The sequence below is a fragment of the Pseudophryne corroboree genome, chromosome 10, assembly GCF_028390025.1.
Source record: "Pseudophryne corroboree isolate aPseCor3 chromosome 10, aPseCor3.hap2, whole genome shotgun sequence".
Taxonomy (NCBI): domain Eukaryota; kingdom Metazoa; phylum Chordata; class Amphibia; order Anura; family Myobatrachidae; genus Pseudophryne; species Pseudophryne corroboree.
In genome coordinates, this window is record NC_086453.1 from 67,737,144 (window position 1) to 67,750,512 (window position 13,369).

General features: G+C 44.0%; 1 protein-coding gene across 1 annotated transcript in view; it reads right to left on the reverse strand.

Annotated features, from left to right (window-relative positions):
- Window positions 1–10,667: 10,667 nt before the first annotated feature.
- The window catches only part of LOC134967021 (phospholipase A2 inhibitor NAI-like), a 33,066-nt gene continuing 30,364 nt past the window's right edge, over window positions 10,668–13,369 (reverse strand). Inside the window, exons 4-5 of the mRNA XM_063944014.1 lie at window positions 11,339–11,467; window positions 10,668–11,219 (exon numbers count right to left, since the gene is read on the reverse strand). Coding sequence (XP_063800084.1) covers window positions 11,020–11,219; window positions 11,339–11,467 — 329 coding nt within the window. The 3' untranslated portion in view covers window positions 10,668–11,019. The remainder of the gene's footprint in view (window positions 11,220–11,338; window positions 11,468–13,369) is intronic.

Below are 13,369 nucleotides of genomic sequence, written 5' to 3' on the forward strand. Positions count from 1 at the left end.
TGGTAACTGCCTGTTTTCTGGGAGTGTCAAGAAAAATGCAGGTGTTCCCAAGTGTTTTCAGAGAGGGTGTGTGACGTCAGCTCCGGCCCGTTCAGCCTGTTTGTATCACACTGTGGCATACCTCCCAACTTTAGAAAAGGTAAGTACACTCAGGAGGCGGAGCTGCAGATCTAGGCCCCTGCTGGGCCCCTCCACCAAGCCTAGGCCTGGGTAATTAGTACTCACTTCCCCTCTCGGTGCCAGTGCCGGGAGCTGCTGCTTACTGTCAAACACCGCTGCTGTCAGTGGTACTGTGCTGATGATCACCAGGAACCTCCTTGATCCCACTCTCTACTTGCCCCATCCCTGCTAGGAATTGGGTAAAACCAGAGCTGGATTAAGGGGGGGGGGGGGCTCCAGGTGTAAGAGTCCCCGGGCCCCCCTGTCTGGAAGGGCCCCCCACCCCCGATCGGATCTGTAATCTGATCCGATCTGCGGCACTGCCGCTACCTACTGACAGCCCTGCCGCCGCTCACACAGGCACTGCAGAGCTTCCTGGGCTGCTTGCTGAGCAACAGCTCAGCTGCCCAATAGCATGTCATGCTGCAGCCTGTGGCTCAGTGACTGGCTGAGCGCGCAGGCTGCAGGAAAGAAGAACGTCCCCTGCCAGCGTGTGTTGCTGGGTGGAGAGCCAGAGGAACATTGAGGCTCTTACTTCTGTCCGCTGTCTGTAAGTCAGGATCTTTTTCTTTTTTTTAGCCTATGCATTGAATTTGAACTTAGGCTCTTTGTTCTATATATATACTGCTGACTAGGAGAAGCCACTCTTCCTGCTGAGGATTATCCCCGAAAACGAAATTGTGGCTTATACCGAACTCAGCATTATTGTATTACTGTTTGCCTTACTGAGTTGGCATATTCAATACAAACCTTGCTGTGGAATCAGCTCATTCTTTATTACATCTGTTATTGCAAAGCCTGTTTTACTGATGTGGGATTAATACGATCATTTATTGGTCATCTATTCCTTTATGTTCTTCCGACTTGTTTTTGATATTGAGCCCCTGATGAAGTCCAGTTGGACGAAACGCGTCGGGTTTCTGGTTCGGATATAAGAACATCGGATATGCAATAATTAAGAAAATCACATTGGACTTACCAATTATTCGCAATATATGGTGTCCATATCTGATGTCTGCATTTTGATTATGTCAGCCATTTGTTATTCACTGTGATTGTTGAATACTTTTATATAAATATATTAAAAAATTATTTTAAAGTGATTTGTGGTCAAATTCTGGAAGATATCATTGGGTTCAGCTCCCTCAGACACCACCCCTTTCTCTGCATATATATATATATATATATATATAGCAATAAACAGGAAGCGGCACTCAGAGACGTAGTAACTCGTGCAAAAATAAAGCAACCAAGCTTTAATATATCATCACATCATCAACGTTTCGGGGTTGTCCCCCTTCATCAGGATAACAACAAGTGAGCACAAAACAAACTTTATACCTTACCCCCACCAATGGAAAATTTTCAGCATTCCCGCCAGCATCCACGGAGTCCTCCGCCACTCCCCCCTACATTCACGGCTATTGCCGGAAGAGGAAGTGACGCGGACCGCCGACAAGACTGCTGGGTGCGTTCCCATGGAGACGCGGCACCGCTCGTATACAGGGACGCCACCAGCGTTGTCACGGAAACCCGTGATCCGTAAGATGGTTAAACTAAAGTATATATAGATGCATATAACTGCAAACCATGCTAGCAGCATCCCGTTTACCAGCAGTGTCAAATCATCCATCTTGCAACCATATAAATACAGAAAAACATGACAAAAATGTAACTGTATTACAAAAAAATAAATAATAAAGCTAATCTGCATCCCATAGAATCCGCTGCTATATTTTATATTGTTATTAATTCTGGGTCAAATTTCAAGAATAACATTCTCATGTAATAAGTTATATATGGCTTGTGACACATAACATATGCCTCAGAGAATATATACAGGTGTAATAATAACTCTATATACACTACCTACACATGTATACAAGGGTGTGGATTTAACCTTAAGTCAAATTTAATTGCAATTAATTTATATCACTGTAGATTTTTTATATCATTTCATCCTGTATCAGACATGTGTAACACACCAGCCTGATATGGATATATTCAGAGAAAGCAGTTAAGACCCATGGTCTCATTCAGACCTTTGGGAGCCATGGTGTCCAGACGGTAGATCCACCGGGCCTCCAACTTTAGTAACCTTTTGTGTCTATCACCACGTCGCAGCGATAGGGGTACATGATCGATAATTTTGTAACGTATGGTGCCACACCATGTCCCAATCGGGCAAAATGGCGTGCCACCGGTTGTTCACTGTTCCCTGAAGAAAGTGCGGCTCTAATGGCCGCCCTATGTTGTGCCATCCTCTCTTTAAATTGGCACACCGTTTTGCCTACATACTGGAGCCCACAAGGGCAGAACAGCACATAAATCACAAATTTAGAGGAGCAACTAAGGGGCCATCTGATTTTAAATCTCTTACCAGACTGGGCATGTACAATGGTGTCGCCAATCTGGAGGTATCCACATGTTGTACATCCCAGACATCGATAGCATCCGTTTTTTCTAGTTAGAAAGTTTGTTATCTTGCTTTGTCCAAACCCAGTGATGTCGGTCCGGACAATAATGTCCTTGATGTTCTTACTTCTAGAATGGCCTGCAAGCAGACGGGTGCCAGGCTGTTCAAACCTGGATCAGATGCCACCAGCGGCCACCATGATTTAACGTATTTCTTTTTAACTGCACTTTGTGTGTTAAATTCCGTGATCCACGGAATGGAGTTCTGTAGAGACTCCTTCTTCCGCTTTGTACTGGTCTCAGACAAAAGGGTTTGACGTGTGTGGCCTACTGCCCTGTCTTTGGCTTTTTCTAACTCATGGATAGGATAGCCCTTATCTAAAAAATTTTTTTGTCATAATCTCCAACTGCCTCACGGTATCCTCTGGGTCACTAGTGGTCCTACATACCCTCAAGTACTAAATATATATATATTATTTTAAAGTGATTTGTGGTCAAATTCTGGAAGATATCATTGGGTTCAGCTCCCTCAGACACCACCCCTTTCTCTGCATATATATATATATATATATATATATATATATATATATATGTAAAAATAGGGATTATTACTGCACCACATGCGATAAAAACAGATATGTTGTATGATGACTGGCTAATAAGACACTCCCCTACACCACTAGTGGGGCGTCAGCTGTTTCCCTCAAATGGATACAGGGGTGGTAATTCCCTGAAACTAATGTAGGAGCAAGGGGGGATGAGGGATAAATAGCGACCAAGGTGTCAATAAAAAGTGGGTTTGCCAGTTAAAATATAAAAAATGTATTTTTTTTCCATTTTTCCCCCCAAAGGGTCCCTTTGAAGAAGTCTTTGAGACGAAACGCGTTGGGTGACCTGTACCTACCTCATTCTAAGATAAGGAAACATTTTATTTAATAAGTGCATGTATTCATTTAAGTGCTTTTAGTTCGGTTGTATATATATTGTTGTTCCCATTTTTTTATGTGCCTCTTTTATGCTAATTTAATAAATACATTTTTAATATTTTAACTGGCAAACCCACTTTTTATTGACACCTTGGTCGCTATTTATCCCTCATCCCCCCTTGCTCATATATATATATATATATATACAGTATATAGTGTGTGTGTGTATATATATGTATATATATATACAGTATATAGTGTGTGTGTGTATGTGTGTGTGTGTGTGTATATATATATATATATATATATATATATATATATATATATATTTATATATATATAGTGTATATATGTATGGTATGGATTCTGGGTGACCAGGATCCCAGCAGTCAAAATACCGACATCGGAAGAGAGAGATCTGATCTGTGGTGTGGCAGCAGTAGCGCACGCAGGGGGGGTTTCCGAGTACCTGGAAACCCCCCCTGATGAGCCAAATATTTTATTAATGAGACGGAGACAGCACTGACTCCGTCTCAGCAAAAGCCGCAACCGCGGCTACGACCATGGAGCTGCTGCAGCACCAGCAGAGAGCCACAGTACGTAGCTCTCTGCAGTCTGCATAGTCAAAGTCCAGTGGGAGCTGCTGGCTGTGGAAGGTCAGCCACAGCAGCTCCCTCCGTCCCTCCCTCATCACAGAACTCCCGCTCCCAGTCCCTGGTGGTATGTATACCACCATATATTTATAAATTGTATTAAGTTGTAATGTATTTACTATCAATGCATGTGTATGATATATATATATATATATATATATATATATATATATATATATATATATATATATAAAAACATAGAGGGTCCACACTCACGTTTGCTTATGAAAAAAGTGCTGGGGTGGCTTCCAATGAGGGAGAAATCTCACTCCAATATATTTCCAAATTAAGGGAGCACTCACCAGTCTTCAAATAGATCAAGGCAATTTATTCAGACCATCAGCATATAGTTTATGTCGACGTTTCGGTCACAATTCTGACCTTTGTCAGAATTGTGACCGAAACGTCGACATAAACTATATGCTGATGGTCTGAATAAATTGCATTGATCTATTTGAAGACTGGTGAGTGCTCCCTTAATTTGGAAATATATATATAGGTATATATATATATTTATGTATATATATATATATATATATATGTGTATATATATATATATATTTATGTATATATATATATATATGTATATATATATATATAAATAAAAGGGCGGCACTCATCCAACTTTGCAAATAAAACACTGGATCCCTTGTCAGTTTCAACGTTTCAGAATTTTTACTGTAATTCTTTTGTTTACTGTAAAAATCCTGAAATGTTGAAACTGACACGGGACCCAATGTTGTATTTGCAAAGTCGGATGAGTATATATATATGTATATATATATATATATATATACAGAAGATCCCACATGCGTGGGAAGGATGGCACTCCACGGACTTCTTTGAATGAGGTAAATTTATTATCCAACGTTTCAAGACCTGAACGGTCTTTTTCTCAAGGTGCTAGAAAACAATAAATTCAAAAGTGCTTACCTTAAATAGTAGTGTGAGACTACAGTTGCATCCGTGCAGCCCGCCTTCCGGACGCCGTCCTCGAGGTCCCTGACGTCATCTTCCACGGACCCACTGTGTCGCAATATATATGTTATACACACCCACCCTCGGAAACCCCCCTGAATAAATCCTGCATTTGCCCTTGGGCAGGGGGCCCTTTTGGAAAGGGGGGCCCGGGGTACGTATCACCCGGGCCCCCCCCCTTAATCCGGCTCTGGCCCCAAGACTATGACTTGTTAACCAGATCCCTATTAGAGGTCTTGAATCTTTGTCTGTCCTGCAATGCCCAATGTTGCCGCCTGCCCTTAAAGTGTTCCTTTGCTTTAGGCTACCTGAGACCTCAGCCAGAATGCATAGCTCTACTGTAATGATGGTTTCTCCTTACAACAATGATTACCAGCTATCATCTGCAGACAGCAAGTTCTCCAGCCCCTCAGCTTGTGGTACTCCTTTCTCTACAACTGGACCTCCTGGTCTTCTTTCAGCACTGGTACCACTAATCACTAGTCACCAGTCTTTCCATTTATAGCCAGTACAGATGACCTAATCTATTAATGGTATCCACATTGAAAGAACTGGTCATTTTCTTCAAGCCACTGACATCCTAGCCAAATTTGTCCATATGCCTTTGACCTTCATACTGTAAGCTGCTTTTCACATTTCCGAGACACCACTCAGAACTGCCTGCTACCAAACCCCCCCTAATTGCTTCATCAGTACTTTTATTTACACCACACACACCACCCAGTATGACCTCTTGTAGATGTGTAACAACAAAATCAGGACGACACTCGCAGCATCGGTGTAATACAGGTTTTTACTCAGCATGAGTCAGACACCAAGTGGATGTAATAGAAGACAAACAGGAAGTGAGTCACCTTGGCATGACATCATCTCCCATGATGCACAGCATGCATTTGCATCCCCCTTTCAAACTGGAAGGATGCAGAACATAGATGAAAAAAATGCAACAATGTGACAATGTTAGGCGTGAACAAAAAAAAAGACATTATACAATAAAGTCTTGGAACTTTGGGTTGGGTTTGGACACACGGCCCGATCTGGTAATGGTACACTGGGAACCTATAGGCATGTCCACTGTGACACCAGAGGGCTCTATTACTGTACTTCAGAAGTGATCTCTGAGGAAGGACTGTCCATGCAATGTGAATCATCACTGACACTGGTTGCAGCTGTGGTAGAAACTAATGAGTCAGGCTGTGTAGAGATTTCTTCAGGTATACTTAACAGATGGCGGCCGTTGCGTTCATAGAGGGCATTATCAGACTGTACCACGTAGCTATTTGGATGACCTGCAGGATGTTGAACTACTGCCATTCTTTCAAATCCTTGCTCTGTTTGCATGTGGACAGGCTGGCCTGGAGACAGTGGTGGCAGGCGGTATGCTGATCTGTCATAAGAAGCTTTGGCAGCCATTCTGCGCTTGCTGATGTTCTCCCGTACCTGTGGCTCTACTCTGGGTTGCAGGAGTTGCTTTGCCATCGGGATGCCTGTTCGGGTGCACCATGCTAATAGGCACTGTGCAGGGGATGGAAGTCCATCTCAGGGCGTTTCTCTCAAGTTTAACAGTGCCAAGTATATGTCCGATCCATCTCGTGCACACTTCTCCATTAGGTGCTTTGCAGAGCGGACTGCACGCTCTGCCAATCCATTTGACTGTGGGTAGTGTGGACTTCTAGTGATGTGCTGGAAGTCCCATGTATTTGCAAAGTCCTTGAACTCTCTACTCTTGAATTGCATGGCATTATCAGTGATCAGCTGCTGTGCGGTGCCATGTGCGGCAAAGTGTCTCTTCAGCTTTACAATGAAAATATGATTTGTGGTGCCGGGCAAGTAGTTTATCTCGAACCATCCTGAATAGGAGTCAACTAGTACCAGGTACTCCTTTCCCTTCCATTCGAATAGATCAGCCACAAGAATGGACCACGGAAGATCAAGAATGTCATGGAGCAGCATGGGCTCCCATGGCAGGTGTGGACGCAAGGCAATGCAGGGTGCACAAAACGAGACAGCACTGTCAATGTCACCATACATGGAGGGCCAGAACGTAATTTCATTGGCCCTACGCTTGGTAGCCTCCAGGCCGGGATGGCCCTGGTGCATCTGCAGGGTGTAGTACGTCTGAAGGGCAGCCGGAATTCCAAAGCGATGACACCATCAGACATGGTGAGCTCATGTCTCATACAGTAGGAGCGAAGGCAGTGCGGCAGTTCCTTGGAATAGGATGGCCAGCCATTGAGAATTACAGCAGCGAGACGCTGGCAAAGATCATCCGCAAGTGTAGCAGTACGCAGCTCTTCCAGCCGCTTGGTAGGGAGCACCTCCACAGCCATGACCTCATAGTCATCCTCAGCAGCGTTCAAGTCAGTAGTTGAAAGGAAGGCTCGAGACAAAGCATCAGCATCGTACTTTTTTTTGCCTCGCTTATATATGACATCCAGGTTGTACCGGTGCAGCTTGAGTATCATGCCTTGAATACAGGAAGAAGCAGAGTGGATGGGCTTCTTCAGTATGGTGATGAGAGGCTGATGGTTGGTTTCCACCGTGACAGGACGACCATAGATGAAGCCCACCCAGGGACGCCATAGATGAAGTCATGGAAACGGTTTCAGGTGAACACCAGTGCCAACAGTTCTTTCTCAATTTGTGCATACCTGGTTTCAGTGTCAGTGAGGGTCTGCGGTGTTGGAGGCACACGGCAACGTTGGTAGAGAGGACTACCGCATCATGCACGTTGAAGTATTGCAGGGCCGGTGGATTTGTCAGCATGGTCTTCAATCTATCAACAGCGGCCGTGTATGCGTCCAGCCAGCACCATTCTGAGTCTTGGTGGAGTAGCTGCCGCAAAGGTGCCGTGGTTTCACTGTATTGCGGAACAAATTTAGACAGGTAGTTGGTTATCCCCAGGAAGTGCTGCAGTGCCTGTTGGTCAGCCTGAAGCGGCATTTGCTGGATGGCAGTGATTTTATTCGGATCCAGTTTGACGCTTTGATTAGTGAGCACGTGGCCCACGTACGCCACTTCTGTAACTCTAAACTTGCATTTGTCTGGGTTGAGCTTGAGGTTCAAAGCACGGGCCCGTTCAAGTACCTGGTGCAGTCGCTGGTCATGTGTTTCCTTGGTACGGCCTCACACCAGGATGTCATCGACGATGATTTCACAGGGATAGCCTGCAAACAGTTGCTCCATGCAACGCTGGAAGACCTCACTGCCCGTAGTGATTCCATAGGGCATGCGAAGGAAGACATACCACCCTATTGGGGTCATGAAAGCGGTGAGCAGGGAAAAAGCTCTGTCCAAAGGGATTTGCCAGAATCTGCACTTTGCATCCACTTGCTCGATGGTGCGGAGAGGGTGATATGGATGCAGCAGTGCTTTGTTCAAGTGCACTGGATCAATACAAAGACGTACAGTCCCATTCTTTTTTGATGTGGCTACCATGGCGGACACCCACTGTGTTGCTTCCTCTATGGGGGCAGTGACACCCAATTGAGTCATTCTGTGGATCTCTTTAATGATTTTGTCTTTCATTGCGATAGGGACCCTCCGGGGGGCACAGACAGTAGGTACAATGGAGTCATCCAGCCTCATATGGAACACAACAGGAAGCTTGCAAAGTGTACTGCAATCACATAAATACTGAAAGTCTTTTATCTCTGGGACGGTCATCTGTAATGCGTGTACCTCAGGCCCCAATATGAGAAGGCCTAGCTTCATACTGTCAGGGAGGCCTAGCAGTGGTTTAACCTTTTGGTCCACAATGTAGAATAGCAAATCAGCACGGGTAAACTTTAGCTTTGTGGTACCCAGTGTGGTGATGATCTGGCCACCATAAGCTATGAAGTTGATCTTGTCTCGTGGGTTTATCTGTGCAGTTGGATCTATTTCACGTAGTTGTTTGTAGGATATGACATTGTACTTCGCTCCCGAGTCTATTGTGACTATAGCCACCTTGTTCATATGCTTTGTTCTCAGTTTGATAAATATTTCGCCCTTTTCATCCAAGTGGTCTACACTATCACAAACTGTCATGCGAACAGATTCACACCCTGGCTCCGTTTCAACCTGGTTAATCCGCCGGGGTGAGCGGCTATAGCGCAACTCAGACTGACGCTTTATGGAAGTTTGATCTTTGGAGTGGCAGCACCTTGCAGAATGATTCCATTTGCCACATGCATTACATCATTTATCATATGCGGGGCAGCTTTTTTTGTCAGGAGGGTGCTGTGCAGTTCCCACACATGGAGGATCGGCGCGGAACGGCCGCCGTGACACACACCTCAGCATCCTTTCTTAGTTCCCTTGTGCCCTTTTCAGACTGCTAATTTAACATACAGATATTTATGGCAGTTTCTAATGTGAGGCCCTTCTCCCACAGCTACTGTGCACTTACCTTATAACTGCGTATGCCGCATACGATTCTGTCACGGATGAGTTCCTCTGTGAGGATACCAAAATTGCTCTTCTTTGCCAGCAGCTTTAGCGTGAAGACGTAGGACTGTATAGTGTCATCACCCTTTTGGTTTGTGCTGTTGAAAACATGCCTGTCCATAATTACATTCTTTACTGGCATGCAGATCTCTTCAAACTTTGCAATTAGGATGTCAGGATCCGCTCTGTCTTCTCCGTCAGCGTATACAAAAGCATCTGATTTGTCCACAGCATCGGTGCCTGCGAGGATCAGCAGCATGTATGCCTGGACCTTTTTTGATTTGTCTGAAAGGCCTGCTATAGAGTATATGTGCCATTCCCTTTAAAACCTCAGCCAGTTGTCAGCCACGTTTTCATCAAATATCAGCGGATCTATTCTCCTCAGACCTTGTGCCATGGCATCCCAGTTCTGACACCATGTAGATGTGCATCAACAAACTCAAGACGACACTTGCAGCATCAGTGTAATACAGGTCTTTACTCAGCATGAGTCAGACACCAAGTGGAAGTAACAGGAGACAAACAGTCACCTCGGCATGACATCATCTCCCATGATTCACAGCATGCATTTACACCTCTGGTTCCCATACTCTTGACATCTTCTTCCCTGTCCTATCCTGCCTTCTGTAAAAGTTGGCTCCATCAGATCATTGTATTGTGCAGGGGTCACAGGGATGATATCTGTATTGTGCGGGATTTACAGGAATGATATCTGTATTATGCGGGGTTCACAGGAAATGCACTCTCTACTGTGTAGGGCTCACATGTTGACTCTCTGTATTCTGAAGAGGTCACAAGTAGGTTATCTGTATTGTGCATGCATCGCTGGAAGGTTCTCCGTATTGTTCTGGAGTCAGTAATGCTGTCTATATTGTATAAAGGTCACAGGAAGGTACTATCTATTGTGTAATATGTTGGTGCTTTTAAAAAAATGAAATATGAAGAGGAAGAAGTCTACAAAAAGATCAGAAAATGCTTTAAGAGACTCCAACCCACCATGTTTTGTATACTCCACCATGCTGGTCTACTGAAGCAGCCTACTGTATGTGCTAGCTGAGAGTACCTGGGAAGTCTGTAAGTATGTAATTACTTAGACAAAGACAACTGGAAGTATGCAAAGGCACCTTTATTTTGATATCAAAAATAGAATGTATGTACAGTATGTACAAAAATACATTGAATAGCATCCAGGGGTTGGGCTGGTTGTAGATAGCAACCCTCAGCTATATTGGGTACAGTACATGCATAACAGGGCAGTCACTGAGCCTCCCCAAACGTCTCAGAGTTACAGCAGGCACACTGCAGGGATTGGCTCCAGGAAGTCTACCTTCCCCGGCGTAACTGCTTGTCTGGTCATAAAGCATAATCTACTACGGCTCATGTCACATGACATAATTAACCAATGAGCATATTTTGGTGCAAAGTGGTTCTCTCGTGAGCAACGCAGCCCTGTAAGAGTTTCAGACACCAAGCATCATAGAAAAAGTCAATAATAGTATATTGTATGTCAGATAACTGCTACTGGAATTATATTTCCCAGCCCCATCACCATCACAGTCGATCATCCCATCCCACAGCACTTTAGGGACAATGGTTTCATTAATGCCAGCACACAGATTCTCAGAGGCACAGCCGCGTCCTGCCAGTTGCTTCGTACCACCTTTAGAGAAAACATAACTCTCGTTATTATTTTTAATTAGAAAGCTTTAATAACAATAATAGCACTCTAAAAAAAAAAAAATAATAATAATACTTAATTATTAATGATTTTTCAAATACCTGTTCCAGTATAATAAGAATAACATCTGTTCTCATTTCCTACACACTTCTTCTCATGGTGGATGATGCAATCGTCTACGTCATAATCCAACATAGAACAGAAGGGACATCTGAAATCATTTGCATGCACTGAAAGAAAATGGAACTTAAAATACGCATAAAGGTTTATGTACAGTAAATACATGTACATAATTATGTAAATTAGAGATGAGTATTTTGGGTTTTTAAATCTAATTTCATCATGTTTTGGTTTTGCAAAATCACCCTCAACTTGTTTTCATTCAGAATTCGTATTTAAAATCTAAATTTTGAAAATGGATAAAAATAGCTAAAATCATGTTATATTTTGCAATCTAAAACCCCAAATTTGGGTTTGAAATCTGAATTCTGAACCACTTGAAAATCCAAAATGGGACTATATTCAACGTAAAGAAGAACAAGGAGGCCTGGAAGTGATCATTTGACCCCCACAGAGCCCTGATCTCAACATTATCGAGTCTGTCTGGGATTACAGAAGTAATTCAGCAAGACTACATTCACAGATCTGTAGTTAGTTCTCCAAGATGTTTAGAACAACCTCTCTGCAGAGTTCCTTCAAAAACTGTGTGCAAGTGTACCTAGAAGAATTGATGCTTTTTTGAAGGCAAGGGGTGGTCACACCAAATATTGATTTGATTGAGATTTCTGTTTGGTAATTGATAAAAAAAATAAACTTAACACTTCTATGTTTGGAAGCTTTCTTACTTTGCAGCATGTTTTCTACACCTGCTTAAAACTTTTGCACAGTACTGTATATATATATTACTATTGCAGATTTGTATATACCTAGCAAAAAGAAAGCCTGAGGTATTCATTAGTTCATTGTTTGAATGAGCAGAGGAGTGTTGCCGCCATTGTGAGAGAAGGACGAGGTCAGGATCTTCATCACAGCATGGAGATACCGTATCCCGGCCTCTTTGTTGTATCTGCGGCAACCGGCTTGCCTCACCTCATGAGTCACACAGCCGGCCGATGGTGACACAAATGATCCAATCCTGCCTCCTAGGACATAGCTCTGATCACTATTGCAAGTAGGAGGTGTGAAACCCTCCTGCTGCATTACCATATTAGAGCTATCGCTGCTGCTTCTTTTTAAGCAGTAGTGGTAGCGACTCCATCCACAGCTGAATCAGGCCCTTAATTCCGTACTGACAACATATAGGCCCAAATGTGTTAAGCTTTAACAAGAGACAAAGTAGAGACAGATAAAGAGTGATAAAGGACCAGCCAATCAGCTTCCAAGCTGCCATGTCACAGGCTGTTTGAAAAATGGCAGTTAGTAGCTGATTGGCTGGTCCTTTATCACTCTTTGGGGGTAATTCAGAACTGATCGCTAAGCTGCGTTTTCTCGCAGCCTGCGATCAGGTCCGAACTGCGCATGCACCGCAATGCGCAGGCGCGACGGACCACAGCAATGGGGATCGATGCATAGCGATGGGATGGTGCAAAAAAAAGCGATTGCATGGGCAATCGCAAGGTGACTGACAGGAAGAGGGCGTTTGTGGGTGGCAACTGACCGCTTTCAGGGAGTGTCTGGTAAAACGCAGGCGTGTCCAAGCGTTGGAAGGGAGGGTGTCTGATGTCAATTCTGGTCCCGGACAGGCTGAAGTGATTGCAGTGGCTAAGAAAATCCTGGACTGCGCAGAGACTGCACAAAATCAGTAGGCAGCGACTATCTGTTCGCAGGGCTGCAAAAATCGCTGCCCAGCGATTAGGTCTAAATTACAGTAACTCCTTTATCCGTCTCCACTTTATCACTTTATCACTAGCTACCAATACATTTAGGCCATAGGCCCTCATTATGAGTTGATTGCTCACTGCTGTTTTTCGCAGCGCAGCGATCAGGTTACTACTGCGCATGCATATGCACCGCAATGCGCACGTGCGTTGTACGGGTGCAAAGCAGATCGTTGCTGTGCAATGATTCTAGTGACGAATCCATTCGCACAACCGATCGCAAGGAGATTGACAGGAAGGAGGTGTTTATGGGTG